This window comes from Stenella coeruleoalba (genome assembly GCF_951394435.1).
Source record: "Stenella coeruleoalba genome assembly, chromosome: 2".
In the NCBI taxonomy this organism is placed as follows: Eukaryota; Metazoa; Chordata; class Mammalia; order Artiodactyla; family Delphinidae; genus Stenella; species Stenella coeruleoalba.
In genome coordinates this window covers 45,143,554-45,169,875 of record NC_137147.1, presented here as the reverse complement: position 1 = coordinate 45,169,875, position 26,322 = coordinate 45,143,554, and the positions used below count along the sequence as shown (strand labels likewise).

Below are 26,322 nucleotides of genomic sequence, written 5' to 3'. Positions count from 1 at the left end.
CCACTATAAGATAGAAAACTGTCCCTCAGAATTGAAACACTGGAATCAAAAGAGCAAGTCTGCTCCTCTGTTCTTTCAGAGATCATTTCACGGTGAGGTCAATTCTTCTTTCCTTTTCTGAATGATCCCCTCCAACTTCTAAATCTACCAATTTTTGGTGGTCTGCTGGCAGTGGCGTTTTCCCTCCCTCCCTCCCTTCCTTCCATCGTTCACTGGTGTATTCTTTGCCTCAATCTGTGGAATAGCAAATCCCATTTCCAAAGGCTTATTTCTTAGACCCTGACATACTTTCAACTTGATCTGTGTTGTGATCTTGGTCATATCTAATTCTCTATGCCTCAGTTTTTTCATCTTTAAAACAGGGATAAAAATACCTACCCCCCCCATATATGCATGTAAAGAACTAGATATAATACAAAGCACATAAGAAGTGCTTGATGAATAGTAGCCATTAATATTATCTAAACTTCATTTACATATACACACAAAATGAGATATATTTATGTATAATGGATATATATACATACATATATATATATATATATATATATATATGAAATGATTACCACAATAGTTACCACATCCATCACTTCACATAGTTACCTTTCTGTGTGTGTGTGATGAGAATATTTAAGATCTACTCTCTTAGCAACTTTCAAGTATTGTTAACTATAGTCACCTTGCTATACATGAGATCCCAGAACGTATTCATCCTGTAACTGGAAGTTTGTGCCCTTTGACCAATATCTCCCCATTTCTCTCATCCCCCAGCCTCTGGCAACCATCAAACTATGTTTGTTTCTATGAGTTCGACTTTTTTAGATTCCACATGTGAGTGAGATCATTTCGGTATTTGTCTTTCTCTGACTTACTTCACTGAGCATAATGCCCTCAAGTTTCATCCATGTTGTCACAAATGGCAGGATTTCCTTCCTGCTATTTTTTATGACTGAATAATATTTCACTGTGTGTGTGTGTATGAATGTGTATAGATATAGAGACAGTATATAGCTATAGATATGTATCTCACATTTTCTTTATCCCATTCATTCATCCACGGACACTTAGGTTGTTTTCAGGTCTTGGCTATTATAAATAATTTTGCAATGAACATGGGGGAGCAGATGTCTCTTCAAGATAGTGATCTGATTTCCTTTGGATATGTACCTAGAAGTGGAATTGCTGGATCATATGGTAGTTCTAGTTTTAAGTTTTTGAGGAACTTCCATACTGTTTCAATTTACATTCCCACTAAAAGTACACAAAGGTTCTCTTTTCTCCATCCACATCGTCTCCAACACTTATCTCTTGTCTTTTTGGATAACAGCCATTCTAACAGGCATGAGGTGATACTTCATTGTGGGTTTGATTGGCATTTCCCTGATGATTAGTGACGCTGAGCACCTTTTCATGTACCTGTTGGCCATTTGTATATCTTCTCTGGAAAAGTGTCTGTTTGGTTCCTCTGCCCATTTTTTAATCAGATTTTTTTTTTTTTGTAATTGAGTTGTATGAATGAATTCCTTACATATTTTGGATATTAACCTCTTCTTTGGATATATGATTTGCAAATATTTTCTCCAATTCTGTAGGCTGCCTTTTCACTTTGTTGATAGTTTCCTTTGCTGTGCAGAAGCTTTTTATTTATATATTGGCTGCATTTGGTCTTTGTTTCTGCACGCGGGCTTTCTCTAGTTGTGGCGAGCAGGAGCTACCCTTAGTCGCGGTGCACGGGTTTCTCATTGTGGTGGCTTCTCTTGTTGTGGAACACGGGCCCTAGAGTGCATGAGCTTCTGTAGTTGTGGCTCGCTGGCTTAGTTGCTCCACGGCAGGTGAGATCTTCCCAAACCAGGGATCGAACCTGTGTCCCCTGCATTGGCAGGCAGATGCTTAACCACTGCGCCACCAGTGAAGTCCCTGTACAGAAGCTTTTTAGTTTGATGTACTCTCACTTGTTTACTCTGAGCTTTTATTGCTTGTGCTTTTGGTGTCATAGCCAAAAAAATCATTGCTAAAATCAATGTCAAGGAGTTTTCCCCTGTTTTCCTCTAGGAGCTTTATAGTTTCAGGTCTTACATTTAGGTCTTTAATCCATTCTGAGTTAATCTTTTTTTTTTTTTTTGAAGTATAGTTGATTTACAATGTTTCAGTGTACAGCAAAGTGATTCAGTCATATATATATTATTTTTCAGATTCTTTTCCATTATAGGTATTACAAGATATTGAATATAGCTCCCTGTGCTATACAGTAGTTCCTTGTTTTTTATTTTATATATTGTAGTATGTATCTGTTAATCCCAAATTCCTATTTATCCCCCCCTCACTTTCCCCGTTGGTAACCATAAATTTGTTTTCGATGTCTGGGAGTCGAGTTAATTTTTGTGAGTCTGAACTTAAAAAGAAATTCATCTTTGACATCCTTAGCCATTTCACTCAGCTATTACCCAGCTAAATGCTACCAAACAAATACCATTTCTCTTGGAAGCATCACTACTTGTTGTAACAACCTTTTTGGAGCCATAGCTTTATTTTATTTAATTCTTCCCTCCTTTATCAGGACTCTTCCCAATAGGAAGTGGTTCACCATTTCAATCATTCATTCATTTACCAAACACAGGGTATTTAAACAAATATTTACCAAACACAGGGTAGATGCTAAGGATGCAGTGGGGAGCAAACAGCAAAACAATTTAGGGCTCCTAGTCTGAGGTGTGGACCCACATCACGGTTCATAAAGGGAATGAAAGCAAGGCCAAGAACAGGGAGCATCTCACCTAGCATCTCAGAAAACTGTGACCCAAGTCACTGTGCGAAGGCTTTGATGCTGAGAAGGGATTTAGGTAAAGTAAATGCAGAAGGGCTGAGAGTGCCTGAGATTCAGGCAGAAAAAGAGTAAACACGGTTAAAGCAAGTAAGCAAGCAAAACTCCCCAAAGAAGCACACACAAAAAGCTTCGCAGACTCTCCCTATCTTGGTCTGAGGAGTTAGCAGGTGAATCTGGTGAGAGGGCGGTGAACCCCGATCTCCAGCGGCTGCGGAGGGGACCGACTGGACGCTGCGGGGATGGAGGCCTCGGGTCAGGGTCCCACCCGCCGCTGTTCCGAGTCAGGCGTCTCCTCTGCGCCCTGGAACCGCGGCGCCTGGGCGCCCGGGTGTCCAGCGAGGCCGGGGACTCGCCCCGCCTGGTCCGCAGAGCGAGGCCGTGGGTGGCAGGGGTGGCGGCCCCGCCCCGGGAAAGGCGGGCCTGGCCCGGCGTATTTGAGGCGCAGAGCCGGCCGCCGCCCAGCCAGGACGACAGCACCTCTGCCGAAGCCACCCCCGCAGCGCGCGAGCTAGTGCCGAGGCGTCGGGTGAGTGGCGCGGGGCGCCGGGACTGGGGCGCGCACGGGCTTGCTGGCGGCTGAGCCTGTCAGGGCGAGGGCGCCCGGGCGCTGCTCGGTGCGCGGCCGGGGCTTGACTTCCTGGAGGCCCGCGGGAGGGGGTCGCCGAGAAGGGAGAGCGGAGTCTGAGACTCGGGAAAAGTTAGCAACGCCTTACAAGGACTCACCTGCATTTACTCGAGGCGGACGGGTGTGTTACCCTCTGAGGCGACTGGGAGGCTCAGCCCCGGCGTCGCGCCGTCCCGTCGTCGGCCGCCCAGGGCCGCCGGCGGTGAGCGGCGGGCGCGCGCGCATCACCCCAGCCGCGCGCTCCAGCTGGGCGGGAGGAAGCAGGCCTTCCTGCCCCCAGTCCACAGAGGGTACTGCTCCCGGACTCTGTCGGGCGGCTCCACGACCCCTGACTTGGCTGTCGACCACTTGATCTTGCTGTGGGATGGGAATGCGCCCTGCTACCTGGCCAACAGGGTCAAGGGCTGCAGCCTCTCTCAGGATGCTGATCCCGTAGAAAAGGGTGCTGCCCCAAGGCTGAGTGGACATGTGCCCGGCTTGACAAAGACAGTACACCCTCAGTTTTTGCAAATCAGTGACTCATCCCTGTCCAGGTTTGGGCATTAACGATCTGTGCCGGGGATATGTGGGGTGTGGCACAATGTTGGTCCCAGGGTGCAGAGGCCTAGCTGAGGCGGGGGTGGGGAGGCTTCTCAAACATGTTTGAGCATTTATTCTGGATTGTGAGTTGCTCAAATCAAAGCACTAAAATGCATGCATTTTGAGGAGTAAGAGCTCAGGGACACAGGGCTTGAGGCCGTGCCTTAGGCTTCATTCATGCCCTCCCCTTAGCGATTCCTATTCCAGATACCGTGGAATATTTGTAAACTGACTCCTGGGAGTTGGGTTGCTGGACAATGAGGACAGTTGGACCTCAGTGACCCAGTCTGTTTCTAGGATTCTGGAAAGGGAATGGAAGAAAGGCTCATTTAGTTCTGAAGAAAATGATAGCAATGAAAATTGACCTCTTGGCACAGAGCATGAGAGAAAATTTTCACCAGCTTCCAAAATTCTGACTCATTTGCCTCAAGTTTATCTTTCATACTAGGAAATTGTTTCCATAAAAGTTAAAGTTTAATAATAAAAATTTATTGTTCCACAGTAGTCTCCTTTTCAGACATTGACTTTGAATCCCTAGAGGAGAGTCTTTCAATCCTTTGATGGCTATGCCTCATCCTTGATCTATGGGAGATTGGAGCTCTTTCCTAAGTTAATAATGTGTGGGCGTTATACTTAGAATCAGCATTTACTTCATATTCTTGGGAGAAGTTTGATGATGGGTCTTGAATGTTTTGAGCTTAGAAATATTAGGTGGTACCTCACCAGGTTACATAAGAAGCAGAAAAGAAGGAGCATTGACCCCAAAAGCTAGTTTTTTGGGGGTTTTTTTTGGTTTTTTTTTTTTGCGGTACGCGGGCCTCTCACTGCTGTGGCCTCTCCCGTTGCGGAGCACAGGCTCCGGACGCGCAGGCCCAGCGGCCATGGCTCACGGACCCAGCCGCCCCGCGGCATGTGGGATCCTCCCCGACCGGGGCACGAACCCGCGTCCCCTGCATCAGCAGGCAGACTCTGCGCCACCAGGGAAGCCCTGGTTTTTTTTTAAGACATGCTTTTCTTTTGTAAGTCACCAATGCCTTTTTTATTTTTATTTATTTATTTAAATTTATTTATTTTATTTATTTATTTTTGGCTGTGTTGGGTCTTCGTTGCTGTGCGCGGGCTTTCTCTAGTTGCAGCGAGCGGGGGCTACTCTGCGGTGCACGGGCTTCTCATTGCGGTGGCTTCTCTTGTTGTGGAGCACGGGCTCTAGAGCGCAGGCTCAGTAGTTGTGGCGCACGGGCTTAGTTGTTTCGCGGCATGTGTGATCTTCCCGGACCAGGGCTCGAATCCGTGCCCCCTGCATTGACAGGCGGACTCTTAACCACTGCTCCACCAGGGAAGTGCAAAAGCTAGTTTTAAAAAAAATGGAATAGCAAATCTCACTCTGTTGAGGGGTCCTTAATCAATGACATTTTGCTATGCCACAAATATGCAGAAGTGCTTTATAAAGACTTTTTACTTACTGCTAGTGAGGTCAAAGGCCAATATTGGTCTCACCTGTGATTTAGATACTGTTTGCCTAGAACCTTCATCAGTCAGACTCTAAATTTTAACTGTAATACAGATATTTATTCATATAGTAAAACTTGAGACTCTTATGTTACCTTAAATACCAGTTGGCTTGTAAACTTCATATACCTGAGACTCATAGTAACTGATCTAAAACTTAGCCTCTCTTTCCTGTGATAGTTTGGGACACAGGCTTCTCTGAGGACAGCTAGTTAACATTTTGTGTCTGGTGCCTGAATGGGTTCTTCTCATTAAATTCTGAGTGGTAAGCCTGCCAGGGCAGTAATTCCAATGTGCTGCTGACTAAGTATCATGTGTTCTCTCTTGACTGATGTTCAGCTTTTCCATAAGGGAAAAAAAAATCAGTAACTGAGAGGCACAAAGTAACTTTACCTTCCTTGATGCTGAGGAACAATGATGAAAAAGAAATCCTAGTAAAGGACCAGTTTCCTTTATTCTAATCAGCATCATTGAATTTGGCTTTGGTAAGTGAGCGTTCCTCAAGGCCTGTTCTGTGTTTCTGTAAGTCCAGGACGTAGACTGCCTGTCCTGTGTTCTTTGGGGAGGAGTGTGGGCAGTGCTTGGGGTTCTGAGGAAATACGTTTGTGATCTACTTCCCTTACAGCTCGTATAAAAGTTGGGGCCCTTCGTGGGCAGAAATTTCAGAAGTGCTCCTGGGAACCCTGGCAACTGAATTAATTGCTGCATGGGCCTAGAATAGCTTAGTACAGTGGATAGCTACTCTTTATTGAAGGGCAGAGCTGCAATTAACAACCAATTAAAGTGGCCTGCGTTCTGACTCATGTTTCAATTCCTTATTCCAAAGCAATACTGAACTACTTTCTGTAGGTTTTTCCAAATGTGAAGACTCAGGTAGTAGTTTTTAAATGTTTTTGTCTTTGACGTAGTGTTTCTATCCTGGCTTTTCAAAATTCTCTGATTCTGGGAATGCCAGAGTTCACAAACCTATAGTACCTGTGGAGTGGGAAGATTTTTTAAATTTTATATTTGATTGTCTGTATAAGCTACTCCTCTAAAAAAAAAAAAGAAAGAAAGAAAGAAAAAAAAAGAAAATTTCCAGGCAAGTAGGGAAGATATTTACCCAAATAGATGTGGGGTTTTTTTTATTCTTTTTTTGGTTCCTTTTTTTGTTTTTAAGTTCTAAGGTTGCTAACCTTGATTTCAAAAGAACATTGGTTAGAACCTGTTTCATCAGAGATCTGATGGTTGGGAGTTGACATAATCAAAACAATGCATACCCAATTTTTGGAAAAGTAAGTTTTATCGGTTTAAATGTGGTTATAATTAGCAAAGTGACTGTGCAAAATGCCATCCTTGTATTCAATATCACTGCACACTGAGTCACCCAACTAGTTTTCTGACAAAAACATGATTTTTTTTTTAACTTATTCATTTTATTTACTTATTTTTGTCTGCATTGGGTCTTCGTTGCTATGGGCGGGGCTTCTCATTGTGGTAGCGCACAGGCTCAGCTGCTCCACGGCATGTGGGATCTTCCCGGACCAGGGCTCGAACCCATGTCCCCTGCATTGGCAGGAGGATTCTCAACCACTGTGCCACCAGGGAAGTCCCCAGGATCTCTTTTTAATTTGTTTACAATTTCAGCATGTTTATGCAGTTCTGAATGTTTAAGCCAGAGAATGAATTTCTAAATGAAGTAACTAACACTTTCGAAGGACTATACTTTAAAATTTCAAAGTGTGAGGTTTTATACTAGTGTAAAATCAGCCTGAATTAGGAGTCAGGATGCTTGGACCCTGGTCCTTGGCCTGCCAATGACAGAATGACTTTGGGTCACCACATTACCTCTCTGAGACTCAGTTTCCTCACCTTTAAAGTGAGGATATTAATTTTTCCCTGTCAATCTCATAAGATTATTATCAGAATCAAAATAGGTAAGGTATGTGAAAGTGCTTTGTAAACTGAAAAGCACCACATAAATGCAGGGTGTCATTATTCTAATGGGCTTGTCTAATGTGTCACAACACAATCCAAACTGTCATCCTTGGTGTCATGTGAAACACAGTAGAAATAAAGTGGAATCTGCTTTGTTTCTTAAATTGTTTGGGGCTAGTCGGAAAATAAACTGAGTATGCTTGAACAGAAACTTTGAGAAGAATAAATGTTACATTTTAGAAATGTAAATGTAAATGTCTTTGTGTGAGTTTCTGGTTATGATCAGCCTTTAAACACATCTAAGTTTAATTGGATTTATGTTAATACGACACTTTATGAGGCCAATGGAACAGATTTAGCTAGTTTTAACAATTGAAACTACCTTTCTGTTTTTTATTGACCTGCATAGGTACATTTATGTGAGGATACATATGCTAATTAGCCTACACCAGTGGTTCTCAAACCAGGCACAATTTTGCCCTCTTCCCGCTTCCCCCAGGGTTATTTGGCAATGTCTTAAGACATTCTGCATTATCACGATGGCGGGGGAGGGGTGCTACTGGCATCTTGTGTGTTGAAGCCAGGGATGCTGCTGCACGTACTGCAATGCACGGGACAGCCCCTCCCTACAAAGTATCCCACCTGAAATGTCAGTGGTGTGAGGTTGGGAATAGGCCTGAACACAATGGGGATATTTAAAAGAAGTCAAAACACTTACAATGTTATTGCTGAGGCTTTGATACGTTGCCCAGGAGTGTAATCAAAGGAACTAAGCTTTCTGCCCACTATGAAGTTCAAGATTGTTTCCTACTGGCATCCAAAATGAGAAGCTTTATTTTCTTGACTTAAGAAATGTCCTTTCTTTCTCTTTAACAACTCTTAAGTTCTTTCCGGGGTAGCAGCACAGTTTTCAAGGCAGTGGTAGCCTTTTGGGGAAGGAAGCACAGAAGAGCACCTGACTTTTGCTTTAAAAGGTCAAATACTATATACTAAATACAGTGAATATAAGCCCTGGGAGAGTCACCGTGACTTCCTAATCAAATTGCTAGCAGTTTCCATGTTGGAAGATGGGCACAGTGGTAACAGTGACAACCTGAGTGTTTCCAAATATATTTGAGAATGCCCAAATTTTAAAAGAGATGTGCAAAAAGAAAGACAGAGTACTTTATCCTACAGCAGAGTAGGATAAAATATCTGGTGTATAAATAAAGCACACATTAAGTTCTAGGAGGAGGTCTGCCTGTTTGGTTTTTTAACAATAAAATCTAATATTCTACATTTTTAGGACCTATCAAGCAGCCACCATTTACTCAATTATTTTAAGAATAATAATTGAGTAACTATCACAAATAGGCGACTTAAGGAAAAAGAGATTCTGATTGTTCAAGTCCAGGTAATTTTGGCCACAGCACCAGTGATCCTGAGCTGAGAAAACTCACCCAGGCCTGAGGAGTCCAAAGCTACTCTCCTCCCCTCACCGCTAGAGAGCACCCGCAGCGGGAGCAGGTGTAAAACATCGTGTTTGGATGGGGCCTTGGCACAGGGGGAGGAGCCGGAGAAGCAAGAATGATGTCTCGGGGCTACCCTTTGAGGCAGCTGTGGGCAAGGCCAACCCTTTCTGGTAGCATCCTACCCAAAAATATTTTCCTCCACATTGTCTGACTTTTTTTTTTTTTTTTTTGCGGTACGCGGGCCTCTCACTGTTGTGGCCTCTCCCGTTGCGGAGCACAGGCTCCAGACGCGCAGGCTCAGCAGCCATGGCTCACGGGCCCAGCCGCTCCGCGGCACGTGGGATCTTCGCGGACTGGGTCACGAACCCGAGTCCCCTGCATTGTCAGGCGGACTCTCAACCACTGCGCCACCAGGGAAACCCTGACTTTTTTTTTTTAAACCTTAGTTGTTTGTTATACTGCCAGACATTTCATTTGGAATAACAAGTATCTTTAAAAAAAAAAAGGGAATCATCTTGTGCCCACCTTTCTTCTTTATTGCTCCACATCACAATCTCACCTTTCCTTCAAGGCTTAGCTCAAGCAACACTGTCTCTTCCCCTGTTAGAAGTCATCTTTCGAGTTGTGACTTCCCACAGCATGCAGTCTGGCTCACAGCGTCCATCACTTGTGACCCCCTTCTGGCCTCTGGACCCTTTGGCCATACATCTTGGTCGATTTCATCTTCAAACCCAGACAGGAGCCACCCGGTGCCTGGCCCAGAGTAGGCATAAATGTGTACAAATGAAGGAATAAATCAACAGCAGCAACTAGGTCTTGGAGGGTGGGGCAGGGAAGGCAAGGATTGTCTTTCAAATCTCAGTAGGAAGAACCAACCGCTTCCTCCCAAAACCCAGAGGAGGGTGTGGGGCTGTTAGAGGGAACCGGAGGGGAGGTGGGTGAGATTAATGCACTGAACACTTTTTATGAGGTGGTAGAAAAAGAACACAGGAAGGAAGGTGAAGGAGGACCAAAAACCCAGGACCGTTTACATTTGTTACCTAGGAAAGGGGCAGAGCATTTTATTCCCCCCTCTCCCACCTGCGTTGGGTCGCCTGGTACTCCCAGGATTCAGGCCACAGGCTAGTGTGATTAGAGTTTAAAGGTATGAGTTAAATAGGGCGTGGTGATCCAGGTGGAGTGCATCTCCGCCCTTTGATGAGACATTTTTGTGGCTCCCCGCTAATGATTTCAGCATATTTGAGGAATAGACTGGCTTGTGTTAGGAGAATGCCTGTACACTGACTAGACCTGCACAACGAGCTGTTTGTGATGTTAAATTCATACGGAAACCAGTGAAATCTTTTAGGATCAATAACCTGTGTTTGTTTGTTTGTTTCTCCTTTCAGGAAAATGGCAGACAGTTTTTCGGTAAGTGTTTTATGTCTGTTTTCCTACCCTAATATGTATACAGTCATGCAGGTTGAAGGTTGTTTTTTTTTAACCACTCAAGTTTTCCTAACTCTCCCACCACTTGGCTTCCTCTGGCCTCACCCGTCCAATGAGGGCTTGTTAGCTGGAGTCTTGTTTTTCCAGCAACAGATTTGGGAAGAAAGCCAGGAAGAGAGAGGCCTGGGCCTCGCTAACAGTAACCCCTTTACCCAAGGCCTAGGACAGAAGTGGGTGGATTCCACTGGCAGGAGCTGAGAAACCAGCTGAACAAACGGCAGTGTGGTACAGTCTGAGCATCCTGATTTTTTTTTTTTTTAAATCCTGCAGTGCCCTCTACTCCTCCTTTCCCAAATGCTGGAGTAAGAAGCAGCCAAAATAAATTCCTATTAGCATGCTTATGTATTCTCAAATTCCTTAACAGAATGACTCACACCACCTACAGCCAGGAGCTCGAGTTGTTTTCTAAATCCGGTTTACTTTCCGTCATCATCCAGCCCTCTGTTTCTCTCTCCCCCTCCCCCAGACCCCATGGGCTCCCTTCACAGCCTCACTCTGCTGCCCCGATACCAGGTCTGGGGTTGGGTTCCTGATGCACCAAAGGGTCAGACAATCCTGGCAGATCATATTCAATCAACATAGAAGTTTTTACTGAGTATCTTCCATGTACCACCTAGCACTCTGCTAAATACTGCAGATGTCAGAGAGGGAGAAGGCAGAGTCTCCTCCTGGAGAGAAAGGACACAAACCAACACTGGCACAGCATCTTGCGGTCTATAAAGAGCCGTCCCAAATGCTGCCTCATCTGTTCCTCACAACAATCACATGAGATAAGATCATTATCCCTGTTACACAGACAAAAACACTAAGTCCTGTACAAGTGGCATGATGGCTCCAAGGGTTTGGGGCTCTTGAAGGATGGCGCTGGATTTCAAACCAGATATTGTGATTCCACATCCCTGTGTACAAGGCAGCTTCTCTGATACGAGCCTGGATGCCACTAAGTGGTGACTAACCTGGTGCACCTGAAGTGCAGTAGACATCCAGCCAAGGGAAGGCCAAGGCAACCAGCGCCAGCTTGGTGGAGGTTTTCCAGCCCACATGCATCTTGATTTTCATGATTGTTTTTCTCGTGTCAGAAAGTATGTGCTTTTACACAGAGGATGGCTAGCTCCTGACTTTAGCAAATTACGAAAAGGCAACCCTTAATGATCTGAGACGATGGGAAGCAAGAATAGAGTGATCAAACATGTATAATCCTAAAGTCTAATTTTAGTCTTAGGAACTCAAAACTAATAGGTGGGGGAAATTTTATTGATATGAATTTCATATCTTCAGCATGTCGCTCTAATTCTTAGATCACATATTCCTGAAAATTCTGTTGTGGTGAATGTCTTTCATCCTGTAACTGTTTATGTCTTTCTTTCCAGCTTAATGATGCCTTATCTGGGTCTGGAAACCCAAACCCTCAAGGATGGCCTGGTCCATGGGGAAACCAGCCTGCTGGGGCAGGAGGCTACCCGGGAGCATCCTATCCTGGGGCCTACCCTGGCCAGGTACCACCCGGCCCCTACCCTGGCCAGGGGTTACCCCCAGGGGTAACCCCTCCTGGGGGTTACCCAGGCCAGGCACCTCCAGGGGCCTACCCTGGCCCAACTGCACCTGGTTATCCTGGACCAACTGCACCAGGTGCCTACCCTGGGCCTGGGGTCTACCCACCTCCTGGACAGCCAAGTGCTCCTGGAGCCTACCCTGCTGCTGGCCCTTATGGCGTCCCCTCTGGACCCCTGGTAAGATGGTGTTAGTCATTTCGTATGCTTGACTGTGATCAGGACAAAGCTAATGAAGCCCGTAGCAGTTGTCTGGAGCGGTGGTGCCATCACTTTGAGGTGCTGTGGCTGGGAGCTGGCTCTGGGTACTGACCTGCAAAGGGCTCCTGGGAGAGCTGAAGCTTTAAACTCACTGCTTACAGCTGCTTTGCAAGGACCAGCCACAGTGTATGTTGGTCCAGTAGAAAAAATTGCTGCTCATGTTGCGTTCAGTATGTGTAGTGTTAAAGAGAAGCTAGTGCATCTTTTGAAGGCATCTGTAAAGCAGCTTTAATATAAATCAAGTTAAGATCATAGCAATGGGGGAAGTTTTGGTTATTATTATGAATAAACACTGAGTATATAACATGTGCCAGCTGTGTGCTTCTACATGGATGATCTCATTCAACCCCATAAGCACCCTCTAAGATACTGTTATCCCCACTTCACAAATGAGGAAATGGGGCAATAAAGAGTTATACAACTTCCCATGGTCATAGAGGGAACCTTTGGGGGAACCACGGTAATCGGGTTTTTAAAAACCTTCTAAAGATAATTTTGTCATCTAAGGATTAAATTTTCACTTACATTAAAACCCATTTTAATAAATGAGTTCTAAGCATAAAACTCTGTGGGGCTCCAGCCACATCTCAGACACAGACCCTTCCCTTCCAAATAGTGTAGTTGGGAGAAAAGATACAGATATGAGGAAAGAGTTCAAAAGCACAGGACTACTGAGTTCCGGGAGGAAGCACAGGACTACTACAGATCAGACAGATCAGTGCTAGAGAGAAAAGACTTGGGTGATGGTCGAACCCAGGGGGAAACAATTTTACAGGAAAAAGAGAAGAGGCCAAGGACAGAGCATTGGGAATATTTATAGTACCTTGAACGTAGAAGGTCAAGAAATATTTGTAAAATGAACTGGGGAAGGTATTAATTGGAAAGTGTCCATTCTACAAATATCAAGTACCTGCCACATTCGAAGCACTCCTCAGGGCCTTGTGTGAGTGGAACATAGGGGGCCTCAGAAGCCCAGAAGGTACCACAGTGCCTGCCCACAGGGAGCAGAACAACCTGACAGAGAATGTTATATGACAAGGGTCTTTCCAGAAAATAGGTCAAGTGGATGAGTTATAGATTGGGATGGGCCTTGTCATGAGAGATACAGTGCTCCGAAAGGGAACATGTTCTGCCTTTGGCACCAATTAACGGATGGCCTTATTCTCGATTATTAGCTGCAGTTGTGTAGGGAGCCTTCTCTCTTCAGGCCCTGGGCAAGGTGGCCTGAGAGTCTGAAAAGATGGCTAAAGTAGGATTATGTGTTATTCACACATATTAAAAGCGGTTGAACTTTAGCGATATCTTTTTCTTTCTTGCCTCAAGAAAACATGACTCTTTATTGATATATATATATATTTTTTTTTTAATTGTCAGAATGTGCCTTATGACCTGCCTTTTTCCGGAGGAGTCATGCCTCGCATGCTGATAACAATCCTGGGCACAGTAAAGCCCGATGCAAACAGGTAAAGAGCAAAGTCAGCAAGTCTAACATATTTACTGATTGCTTTTGGAATAAAGGGTGATCTGTTTTGAATTTTGATAGAGTTTTTAAAATTGCACATTTAGAATCTTGGCTATACCATAGTTTGGGATTTCCCCATAAATCAATATGCATTCCCACCAAGAAGACAAGGTTTCCCTCACTAAATCTTGTGTTTCTCCCAGAACCAGAATAAAACAGAGTTCTACTTTGTGAGGACAAAGAGGAAGAGCAGGAAAACCCATTCTGTTGGTTCTTCTAGGCAGTGAAAGCCTTAGAATTAAAGGAAAGTAGAGCCTTTGTAATGTAATGTTTGGCCATCCCTCCACCTCTGAGCCATAGATTGTCTAAAACACAAAGCCCATCAAAAATTAGGGTCAGGGACTTCCATGGTGGTTCAGGGGCGAAGACTCCATGCTCCCAATGCAGGGGGCCGGGGTTTGATCCCTGGTCAGGGAACTAGATCCCACATACCTCAACTAAGAGTTCTCAGGTTACAACTAAAAAAGATCCCACATGCCACAGCTGAAAGATCCTGCATATCGCAACGAAGATCATGCGTGCCGCAACTAAGACCCGGTGCAGCCAAATAAATAAATATAAAAAAAAAAAAAACTAGGGTCAAAGACAAAAAGATGTCTAGTTGATCTGAGAGCTTAAATATTATACCTCTCGGGGCTTCCCAGGTGGCACAGTGGTTGAGAGTCCGCCTGCCGATGCAGGGGACACGGGTTCGTGCCCCGGTCCCGGAGGATCCCACATGCCGCGGAGCGGCTGGGCCCGTGAGCCATGGCCGCTGAGCCTGCGCGTCCGGAGCCTGTTGCTCCGCAACGGGATAGGCCCGCGTACCGCAGGGAAAAAAAAAAAAAAGCAAAACAATTATACCTCTCTGTCCTCATAGTGGTACAAATCTCCCTGCAGTTGTGCAGGTCTTGGTGCACTCTCAGATTTGTGAGCTTGGCCGCCATTTCCGTCTTCATACCGGGTGAAACAGCAGAGTCACAGATTCCCACGTGTCGGCCTGGTCTACAGATGATAAGTGACACGGTGGGGAACCCCAGTCTTCTGAGTAGACACTGTTTACTTAAAAAGTTTGAAAAGACTCTGCAAGTTAAAGACTTTGTAAAAATAAGTCAGCCTCTGCCATTGGTACTGGTGGGGTGAGCTCGGGGCGGGTAAGACTTTGAACTCACTTAGGAAAATCCATGCTGATTTACGGGCTGCCCTGGGATGCTTGGCTCTGGTTATCACCACTGGTTATATTTATATATAATACAAGCAGGCTAGGGCTATCCTGAAGCTGTTCAGTATGTCTGTCCTTGAGGTTAGTAGTACTATTAAAGCTCCTAGATTAACTAATATCTGTTTCTGGGTCTTATAGACAGGACACAAAAGGTACAAATTCCAGCTGTGTACACAGGTTTATTTAAGAATCTATAAACAGCCCCTGTGAGTGCCTGTCATCTTGATCCGCGTGAATCGGCAGGAGCAACCTCCTCTGTTACCAGGAGGTGGACTCAGATTCTGATCTGATCGTTTTACATTCAGCTAACCAGTTCACTCCACCTCCAGCCAGCCTGCTCTGGTTCTACGTGGTAGTCACTACCCTAAGCCAGCTCTTCCTTCCACACAGCCTATACAGCTTCTCTCAGCACAATACTTCCCTACATAATAAAGCTTGTCTCACAGCAAGTTACACAACATATATATCCTCTGCCTGTGTCCTTATCCATCTTGCCTCCCAAAATAACATAGGACCCAGCGCCCTGATCCTCTGCAGACAGCACTCACGATTTGGTAATATCTGCTCTCCTCCTGCTGCAGCTGCTGTCACGCAGGACCACACTGGTATCTTTGCCTTATTTATGACTGTTGCACTAAAAAGGTTAGTTCCAATAACAATAGAGATGTCGACTGAGACTGTGGCAGGTCAAAACCAATTTTGGTTGAAACGATTAAGGTGGTAGTAAACTGAGAAATGTATTGCTTTGATCTGCAAAATCTATGTGAGCAGTTACATGAAAGAAAACGTACGGCGGTAGAGTTGACAATTATCTTCCTTTTCACTGCTGAGAAAATACAAGCATTGCATATTTAGTCAAATACAACTTCTATTGCCATTTGACCATATTGGTCCTTTCCCTGTGAATTTAATCATTGGTGGTTGTATGTGTCTGTTACTGGGTGAATTAAATACCTAAGGAATCATTGTTAGTAGGTCTAGAAAGCAGACCTTGCTTTTTTAAGAAGAATTTTACTCAATTGAATTTTCTTTTTTAAAAAATTTATTTTTGGCTGCGTTGGGTCTTTGTTGCTGCGCACAGGCTTTCTCTAGTTGTGGTGCACGAGCTTCTCATTGCGGTGGCTTCTCTTGTTGTGGAGCACGGGCTCTAGGCACCCATAGTTGTGGCACGTGGGTTCTAGAGCACAGCCTCAGTAGCTGTGGCGCACGGGCTTAGTTGCTCCACGGCACGTGGGATCTTCCCAGACCAGGGCTCGAACCCGTGTCCCCTGCATTGGCAGGCGGATTCTTAACCACTGCACCACCAGGGAAAAAAAATAGAACGCTTCATGAATTTGCGTGTCATCCTTGCCCAGGGGCCATGCTAATCTTCTCTGTATCGTTCCAATTTTAGTATATGTGCTGCCGAAGCGAGCACACCTTGACTGTTTCATGTGTAGAGAGTAAAAAGAGAATTACAGCTGAATAGAAGGATATGACCAAAGACAACGAGGCCAAAAAACTCAACCCATATTGTCTTGTTTACTTTGAGATACTGTGGTAGTACATCGAATACAGTAGTCCCCCCTTATCTGAGGTTTCGCTTTCCACGATTTCAGTTACCCAGGGTCAATCGCGGTCTGAAAATATTAAATGGAAATTCCCAGAAATAAGCAGTTCATAAGTTTTAAGTTGCCACCGTTGTGAGCAGCATGGTGAAATCTCACGCTGTCCAGCCCCATCCTGCCCAGTACGTGAAATCATCCCTTTGTGCAGCAATATCTGGCCTATTAGTCACTTAGTAGCTCTCCGTTTTCAGATCCATTGTCGTGGTACCCTGGTGCTTGTGTCCAAGTAACCTTTTACTTAATAATGACCCCCAAAGCAAGAGTAGTGATGCTGGCAATTCATATATGCCAAAGAGAAGCTATAAAAGGCTCCTTTTAAGTGAAAAAGGTAAGGTTCTTGACTTAATGGAAAGAAAAAAAATTGTATGCTGAGGTTGCTAAGATCTATAGTAAGTACAAATCTTCTGTCCATGAAATTGTGAGAAAGGAAAGAAACTCATGCTAGTTTTTTTTTTCCTGTGATACCTCAAACTGCAAAAGTTACAGCCCCAGTGCATAAGTGCTTAGTTCAGATGGAAAAGGCATTAAATGTGTACAATATTTTGAAAGACAACATTCACATGACTTTTACAACAGTATATTGCTGTAATTGTTCTATTTTATTATTAATCTCTTACTGTACCTAATTTATAAATTAAACTTTATCATAGGTATACATGTATAGGAAAAAAGTGTGCGTGGATAGCTAGCCAGCTAGCTAGCTAGCTAAATAGATGTTTGGTTCGGTACTATCCATGGTTTCAGGCATCCAATGGGGTCTTAGAACATACCCTCTGCACATAAAGTGGAAGTACTGTACTTGGCCCAGTATACTTTCCAGTTTGAACCCATTCTCTGGTTTATTTGCTTTCTGTTTAGAAATTTTTCCTGTATTTTATAAATGATTTGCTCTTTAGAAAATTTTATGTTCTTCACTTGATACAAATGTACAACTTGAATAATTTTACTAACTCTGGTCTTTGGTTTAAAACAGACTTGCTTTAGATTTCAAGACAGGAAATGATGTCGCCTTCCACTTTAACCCACGCTTCAATGAGGACAACAGGAAAGTCATCGTTTGCAATTCGAAGCTTAATAATAACTGGGGGAAGGAAGAAAGACAGACGGTTTTCCCATTTGAAAGTGGTAAACCTTTCAAAGTAAGTTATTGCTACTATTACAATGATAATGTATATTTCTCATGGGGAATCACTCTTAAACCACAATGCACTGGAAATGAATTTTCATCAGCTGTCCTGGGACACCTAACCAGTACATCTGCTCTCCATACCAGGGGACAGGTCTCAGAAATAGTGGCACTCTCCCCAACTCCATTCAGGCACCTTACCATCACCTGTTACCACCCTTCTGAGTTTAAGCTTTTCTGGAAGTGAGAAAAATAGCATCTTTAATAAAAAAAGTAGAGAGTCTTTATGGTACAGTTGGGCTGAGACTTAATTCCTCAAAACAACATAGTTAGCATGGCAATCAAAACGAAATATTGGATTTCCCTGGTGGTCCAGTGGTTAAGACTCCATGCTTCCAATGCAGGGGGTGTGAGTTCAATCCCTGGTTGGGGAACTAAGATCCCACATGCCGTGTGGCATAGTCAAAAAAAATTTAAAAACCTAAAATTTTTAAATTCTAAAAGTAATACATACTTGTTTTATGAAAAGAAAAATTTATAGATTTTTAAAAATTAACTAAAAAGTCCTCCATCCTTTACTGCTTCCCCCATCCTCACAAAGGTTTCAACATGAGTAATTTTCCAGTGTTTTCTATGACAAGCAACACACTTTTCATTTTTAAGCACTGCTTCACAAATATTTATTAGGTCCACAGTATCAGGTAAGGGTTGACTATAGATTGGGTCATAAAACAGCTAGACCGGGCTTCCCTGGTGGCGCAGTGGTTGAGAATCCACCTGCCAATGAAGGGGACACGGGTTCGATCCCTAGCCCAGGAAGATCCCACATGCTGCGGAGCACCTAAGCCCGTGTGCCACAACTACTGAGCCTGTGCTCTAGAGCCCATGAGCCACAACTACTGAAGCCCATGGGCCTAGAGCCCGTGCTCCGCAGCAAGAGAAGACACCACAGTGAGAAGCCCGTGAACCACAACGAAGAGTAGCCCCCGCTCGCCGCAACTAGAGAAAGCCTGTGCGTAAAAACGAAGACCCAACACAGCCACATATAAAAATAAGTAAATTAATTAAAAAAAAAACAGCTAGACCGCCAGCTCAAGGGCAGGGTCTAACAGGGACCATATTCTACATTTGGTGGACATCTTTCCTTATGAGAACATTGCCACCTAATAGTACTTCATTGTTCAGATGTGTAATAATTCAGCCTGTACCCTACTGATGAAAATTTGGAGTATGGAAATATTCCAAACAAGTAAAATGGGAAAGTTTTATTTATTTTACTAAAATACTGTGATAACTATCCTTATAAATCTTTGCTTCCTAGAATAACTTTACTCAAAGAATATACATGTTTAAAATTTAGATAAGGATATTGCCAAAGTGCTGCTTCCAAAAGGATGTAAGGATTAACACATCCTCTAACTACTGGGAGAGTATGTTTCCCCTACTCTTGCCAAAACTGGTTATTATCAATCTTCATAACATTTGCCACTCTAAGTAGAGGATTCCTATTTTAGCATTTACTTTTATTTTTAGTTTTAGGTGGTTGAGGCCATCCAAAAACTTTACCTAATCTTTTCCTCTGTGGCTTCAACTATATATCCTTCTAAAAATTTTATCATTTTGTTTTGTTTAAATCTTGAATAAGTTGGAGTTTATTTTTGCTGTAAAGTTACTTTTTCTGACTTTAATTAGTTCTACAATTGATCATAAAGGTGAAATGCTGGACATCCTGAGCTCAGGCCACACTGGTTTTGTGATGAATGGGCATTCCTAACAGTTTTGTGTACGTGCCATTTCAGATACAAGTCCTGGTTGAAGCTGACCACTTCAAGGTTGCGGTCAATGATGCTCACTTGTTGCAGTACAATCATCGGGTGAAAAATCTCGGGGAAATCAGCAAACTGGGAATTTCTGGTGACATAAATCTCACCAGTGCTTCGCACACCATGATATAAAGGGGCAGATACTTTTTAAAGAAATGAAACTGAATGTAAACCTTACACATTTAAAAGTTTCATGTTCACTATGAGTGAAAAATTTTACCTTTATTCATCAATGTCCTTCTTGCAAATCATCCATTTAATAAAGAGTTACCTGTCTTCACATGTCATTTAATTGGGGCAGTTTATTCTTGATAATGCGCAATGGACTCAATGGAAAAAGAAATATGTAGCAATGTTAATACTGCATCAGAGTCTCCCAAAGTTTTCAATATTTGCTAAACTATTTTTTAAAAAGGAGGGACTTCCCTGGCAGTGCAGTGGTTAAGACTTCGCCTTCCAATGCAGGAAGTGCAGGTTCATCCCTGGTCAGGGAGCTAAGATCCCACATGCCTCATGGACAAAAAACATAAAACAGAAGCAATATTGTAACATTCAATAAAGACAAAAAAAAAAAAAGTAAATAGGAGTAAATACTACCCCCAAATTAACCTCTCCAACAGATGCTACAAAGAAATTGTTCTATTTTCTTACTTCAGGAAACATAATATATTCAGGAAATGAGAAAAGCAGAAAGAAAAAGTTTACATATAGGCAACCCATAGACAATTACTGTTAGCATTCTGGTATATTTCTCTGGACTCCTTTTAACTATTTCATCTCTCCAAACTATACTTCACTGCTTTCAAATCAGTAATGGATACCAGTATCAGACAATCTTCCCGTGGGTTCTTTTGGTTTTATGAAATCTCCAGATTTATAGAGGGAAAAAAAAGTAGGTTTTTAATTAGAAATGTAATCAGCTTCAAAAAGTTATAGCAACTAAAAAAGTGAGTCCTTTAGTCCTAAAGTGGGATGTGAGCAGCACATCACATCTCATTTCAAAAAGTATGTTAATTCCTTATTCTAACATTCTGATCTTGACTGTTGTACTCCAGTGATTAAACAGAAGAACATAGTAAGCTATGGAGAAAAAAGGGAATTTGGTTTATACAAAATTACTTAAATCCTCTGAGCCTTGGTTCCTTTGTCTGTAAAACGAACTGTATAATACATTTTATAACACATCTTTTGTCTATAAAATGGGTTACTATGACCATTGAATAAAATACTGTTTGCAAAGAGGTTGTCATATAGTAGGTCCTCAATAAATGGAAATTCCTTTTTTTTTTTCTTTTTGGAAAGGCTCTTGTTCTACCCAGTTTTCTTTCATTTTGTCTTTAAAGATTTTCTTAATACCTCATAATTCTAGAGTCCAATAGCCCAAGGACACTCTCTCTAGTTGTAGGACACATTGATGGCTGCCTACCCAACTCATTCCCTGCTTCCTAACAGTCCTGGTTTTACCCAGGTATAATCCCAGATAAAATAGGGAAACCTGATTAGTTTAAGCAAACCCCAGCTGATCTGCAGATGGAGATGTGGCATTAGCTGGCCTAACCAGACTAAAGGGAAGGACACAGCTCTGATTACCACTAGCACCATCATGTGACTCCAAAAGGACCCAGCTTTAGAGACACTGACACCAAGGATGCCAGAATGAACTATGAACAGATGTTGGACTTAGATGGCATCATTGAGCTGTTGATTGTAAAGTGCCTGAAATCACCCTGACAACTTGTGAAATAATACATTTCCTTACTGTTAAGCCAATTCGAGTTCAACTCATTATCACTTAATAGCCAAAAGCTTTCTAAATGATTCAATAGTACATCTTATTAAACCTACCAAAAAAAATCATGTTTACTCACATTGTTTTATTCTCATCTACTTTATCTTTGAGGGCAAACATTATTTTATTGTTATGTTGCATTTAAAAAATATTTATTTATTTGGTTGCGCCAGGTCTTAGTTGCAACAGGCAGGCTCCTTAGTTGTGGCTCCAGGGATCCTGAGTTGCGGCTCACCAGCTCCTTAGCTGCGGCACACGGGCTCCTTAGTTGTGGTATGCATGTGGGATATAGTTCCCTGACCGGGGACCGAACCCGGGCCCCCCGCATTGGGAGCTCGGAGTCTTATCCACTGCACCACCAGGGCAGTCCCATTGTTGCATATTGCTTTATATAGATTCTAAGTCTTGGGTTGCTTTGTACCCATCTCTTTTACATGTTCATGGCCCTGGACCCTTAGAAAACCCTAACTTTTACATAAAATGTTTCTTTGTTCTGAATGTCTTGCTTGGATTATTCATTAATGGGCTGTTAAAGCTGCTTTTATATTTTGTTAAGACTAGGCATTCTGAGAATATGCTTCTAAACCAGCACCTCACATAGTCTCCTAACTGCTCACGTGGGCTTGATAATAAATACTGTCTTTTCCACAAGCCTAACATACCTTCCTCTGACAACAAAAGTAGATGTGCTTTCCCTTTTTGTTTGCAAACTCTTCACCTTAAAGGACTATCCATAAAGTTGCTGCTTGTTTGGTGAATACCTCTAACACTCACCTCATTTGCAAACAGAAATAACTGGATCCAGGTCTGGTGATGAGCTTTAGCTACAATAAGTCATCTTGGTGCTCTGTTATTCTGATCACCCTGTCTTCTACAAATCCTGTAGTTACGAGTTTCATAAAAGAGAAAATATTTCGAACGCATTAAGTGATTGATATAATTCTCTTTAAGGGAAGGCAGCATTTCCTTCAAAGGCTGTCAGTCACGTCAAGGGGAAAATGAAAAAAAAAAAATACAAGAATTTAATGGGAACCGCTTATAATTTAACCATGTGAAACTGCAGCATGTAAACTGACTTCAGAATCCAGAAAGCTCATCTAAAGAAACTCAACGTACCCTGGAAAATGCACTATGCAAAGCTGTTCAACATCAACAAATTTAAGAGTTCAAATTAAGAATAAAGTATAAAGGAATGCAAATATTTGTCAGAGTTTAACACTGTATTTTGATTAAATGAAAGAATGTTCATAAGCTCTGAGTAGGTATACTTAACATTTAAGCTTATACATTTTAAACAAGAGAGGCAAGGCACAGTACATTTTTATTCTGCATGGTTAATATACAAAATTTCCCCACTTCCCTTGAGATACAGTATCATATCTAAAACATACTTTGATGAACACTGAATATTGAAATAGTATACAGTTGTTCCTCAGAATCCTGGGGTGGGGGGTATTGGTTCCAGGACACCCCCCCTCCCCTCATACACATGCACAGATATCAAAATTCAAGGATGCTCAAGTACCCAACAGTAGGCCCTCAGTATACGGAGGGCTGCTGTATGACACTATATAGATGGATTGAATAGAAGTGAACACAAATACATATTCTTCAACTTTTCAATATTCTAAGAATATACCACAGCACTGATAACATGAAGAAAAACGTCTGGATTTATTTTTAAATTCAAAATTCTTCTGGTTGATCTCCAGTGAGGGGCTTTAGAGGTGAAAACGTAATCAGGTTACCACCAAAGGGAATGTGTCTGGTACGTTCTTGATGTCTTCTTTCCACCTGAGTGAATGTATTACTGCAGTTTAGGCCTGGCTAGAGAATAAATTTAGAGAAGTCACTAAAGTAACCATCAAGAGTTTCACCAATTAAGTTTTCAACATTGCAAATTAGTAATGGATTAACTAATAATATAAATGACGTTTCTTATACACAATAAAAAGTTATTAATGACATGATTATGCTACTTTCCATGGATCTAATTTCAACACATAGTTTTTTTTAACTGAAAAGCATATTAGGAATATACGCCTTAAAAGGTGATTAGTAATATGTAAATGGACTTCAGCAACATATGCAGGATGAATAAAACTGAGGCCACTTATGCAGATTCCACAAATCCTAGTCCATATAATTGTACTTAATAGGTCTTTTACTAGTGTGATCCTGCTGGGATCCTTTTCTTTGTTCCCTCTCAAACCCTACTTCAAGTTCAAATGATGCACAGAGCTAGTAATAATGTGGGTCTAAAATAGACAGGTGGACCTATTAAAAAAAAAATCCAAAAATATAACTTCTAAAATTTATGGAAGTGGAAAATAATTCACAGGGAGACTAAGTTTTAAGATACTAAGATTTATCAACAAGATAATATATGATAACTGTGAAGCAATTTTAATCATATTACTAATGTATCAAAAATAGAATATTATGATTCATTAACATCCAGATTTACTTATAATACCACATATTATCAGAACCAATCATTCAGAATTCAGCTCTGAGAACAAGATTAAATCAGGTTTATATAACTTGGCCTTATGCTGAAATCCCTGTCTCTCTAGGTCTCAGCCTAGGATTAAAGAAACCCAAGACTGGGACTTCCCTGGTGGTGCAGTGGTTAAGAATCCGCCTGCCAATGCAGGGGACACGGGTTCAAGCCCTGGTCCGGAAAGATCGCACATGCCGCGGCAACTAAAGCCCGTGAGCCACAACTACTGAGCCTGTGCGCCACAACTACTGAGCCTGCGCGCCTAGAGCCTGTGCTCTGCAACTTACAATGAAGAGTAGCCCCTGCTCGCCACAACTAGAGAAAGCCTGCACGCAGCAATGAAGACCCAATGCAGCCAAAATAAATAAATTAATTAATTAATTAAAAAAAAAAAAGAAGGCTTGGACTGGGACTTCCCTAGTGGTACAGTGGCTAAGAATCTGCCTGCCAATGCAGGGCACACGGGTTCCAGCCCTGGTCCAGGAAGATCCCACACGCTGTGGAGCAACTAAGCCCGTGTGCCACAACTACTGAGCCTGCACGCCTAGAACCCATGGTCTGCAACAAGAGAAGCCACCACAATGAGAAGCCCGCGCACTGTAACGAAGAGCAGCCCCCGCTCACCACAACTAGAGAAAGCCCATGTGAAGCAACGAAGACCCAATGCAGCCAAAAATAAAATAAATAAATTTATTTTTAAAATAAATAAATAAAGAAGGCCAAGACTAAGAAGGAACAGTGTGGTCGCAGTAACACACTCCGTTCAGCTCCTGAGATGTAGCCACCCCAGAAGGCTGAATACAAAGAAGGCATCTTCGAAAGATAATAAAAGTCAACATTTTTTTTTTTAAATTCCATATATATGTGTTAGCATACGGTATTTGTCTCTCTCTTTCTGACTTGCTTCACTCTGTATGACAGACTCTAGGTCTATCCACCTCATTACAAATAGCTCAATTTCGTCTCTTTTTATGGCTGAGTAATATTCCATTGTATATATGTGCCTAGGGGTGAAACAGGAATAAAGACACAGACCTACTAGAGAATGGACTTGAGGCTATGGGGAGGGGGAAGGGTAAACTGTGACAAAGCGATAAAGAGGCATGGACATATATACACTACCAAACGTAAGGCAGTTAGCTAGTGGGAAGCAGCCGCATAGCACAGGGAGATCAGCTCGGTGCTTTGTGACCGCCTGGAGGGGTGGGATAGGGAGGGTGGGAGGGAGGGAGACGCAAGCGGGAAGAGATATGGGAATATATGTGTATATATAACGGATTCATTTTGTTGTGAAGCTGAAACTAACATACCATTGTAAAGCAATTATACTCCAATAAAGATGTTAAAAAAAAAAAAAAAAGTCAACATATTCAGAGGTCCTTAAGAAATTAGTGGCTTAAGGACGCCAAGCATTTGCCAGGCTTCATGAGGTTAACAAAAATTGTTTCTGTTTGATCCTACATTTGCCTTAATGAATTTTTTATATTCTGAGATCGAAGATTAGCAAACCAAAGCCACTCCCTGATTTATTTTAGCAATTGGTCCTGGAAAATTTCAAGGTAAGGTTATAAACCAGAGTTGTTGACCATGGCCACATGTTAGAATCGCCTGACAAACATCCTAATACAGATCATTGAAATAAAAATATCTGGCAGTAGGGGTGAAAGCCAATGCTGTAAACACTTAGTAGGCAAGAGAGCACTATTCCATTCATGCCCTACTATTCAGTGCCAGCACCCATGAATGCGAATCAGACAGCTCTGCCTAAAGAGGAATGTATAGTTAATAAGGGAAATAGATTCCTGAAAGTACAATATGTTTTAGGAATACAGTATCATTTATTCATATTATACTCTTAATAAGAGATTCAATGTGTGCACTGTATGCATTGTGCACCTGTGCCTATACAGAAATTAACATGCGAGAGATGAGAGCTTATACAGGAAGGCTTCACAGATGAGCAAATGTTTGCACTAGATTTAAAGGCAAGAGGTCACTAAAAGTAAAGGCTGGGGAGCTTCCAAATAAAATAGCAGGACATAAATATAGTAATCTAAAAGAACTAGAATGAAAATAAGCAATGACTGAAGGTAGGACAGACATTATCTCTCCAACTGTAAGCTTCAAAAGTATAGAAATCTTGCATTATATTTTTCATACATCACTGAGAACTACCCAGCATAATCCAAGCTACGTATTAGATGTTCAAGTATTCAACCACTTTGTCACAACAAATTTGATACATAAACCATATAGAGAATTAAATCTTCAGAGTTTAATACTAAAGCACACTATATTTTAAAGTATTAATATAACAATTTTTCCCATTTTGAGAAAAAATGAATAAAAGTGGATTTCAGAGTAAATAAAACAATGACAAGATGTAAACTTTGCACGTAAATTGAAAAGTGAGTAATATTCATTTTATAAAACAAATCTGGAATATAAAGAACTTTTCAAATCAAGTTGGAAAACTTACTGAATCAAGAAGATGGCATTCAGTAGTGAGACTTTTATTATCAAATAGTACTGAAAAACAAAAAGGAA

At 42.2% G+C, this 26,322-nt stretch overlaps 2 protein-coding genes across 3 annotated transcripts in view; one reads left to right on the top strand and one right to left on the bottom strand.

Annotated features, from left to right (window-relative positions):
* Nucleotides 1-3,215: 3,215 nt before the first annotated feature.
* Nucleotides 3,216-20,784, top strand: LGALS3 (galectin 3). Its single transcript, XM_079913217.1, has 6 exons — nt 3,216-3,350; nt 10,294-10,315; nt 11,764-12,123; nt 13,579-13,667; nt 17,508-17,673; nt 19,460-20,784. Exons 2-6 carry the CDS (start codon nt 10,298-10,300, stop codon nt 19,613-19,615), a joined length of 789 nt encoding a protein of 262 aa, XP_079769343.1. The 5' UTR covers nt 3,216-3,350; nt 10,294-10,297; the 3' UTR covers nt 19,616-20,784.
* A 1,737-nt stretch (nt 20,785-22,521) lies between these two features.
* DLGAP5 (DLG associated protein 5) overlaps nt 22,522-26,322 on the bottom strand; it is a 39,566-nt gene continuing 35,765 nt past the window's right edge. For both annotated transcript variants that reach the window (XM_079914070.1, XM_079914069.1), the window contains 2 exons: nt 26,255-26,304; nt 22,522-23,099 (listed from right to left, as the gene is read on the bottom strand). In XM_079914070.1, coding sequence (XP_079770196.1) covers nt 22,959-23,099; nt 26,255-26,304 — 191 coding nt within the window. In that variant the 3' untranslated portion in view covers nt 22,522-22,958. The remainder of the gene's footprint in view (nt 23,100-26,254; nt 26,305-26,322) is intronic.

Bases quoted from the DNA above. Each gene is read 5' to 3' on its own strand.
- LGALS3 (XM_079913217.1), top strand. The intron at 13,668-17,507 runs GTAAAGAGCAAA...GGTTTAAAACAG, and splicing joins GTAAAGCCCGATGCAAACAG to ACTTGCTTTAGATTTCAAGA. The intron at 17,674-19,459 runs GTAAGTTATTGC...GTGCCATTTCAG, and splicing joins AAAGTGGTAAACCTTTCAAA to ATACAAGTCCTGGTTGAAGC.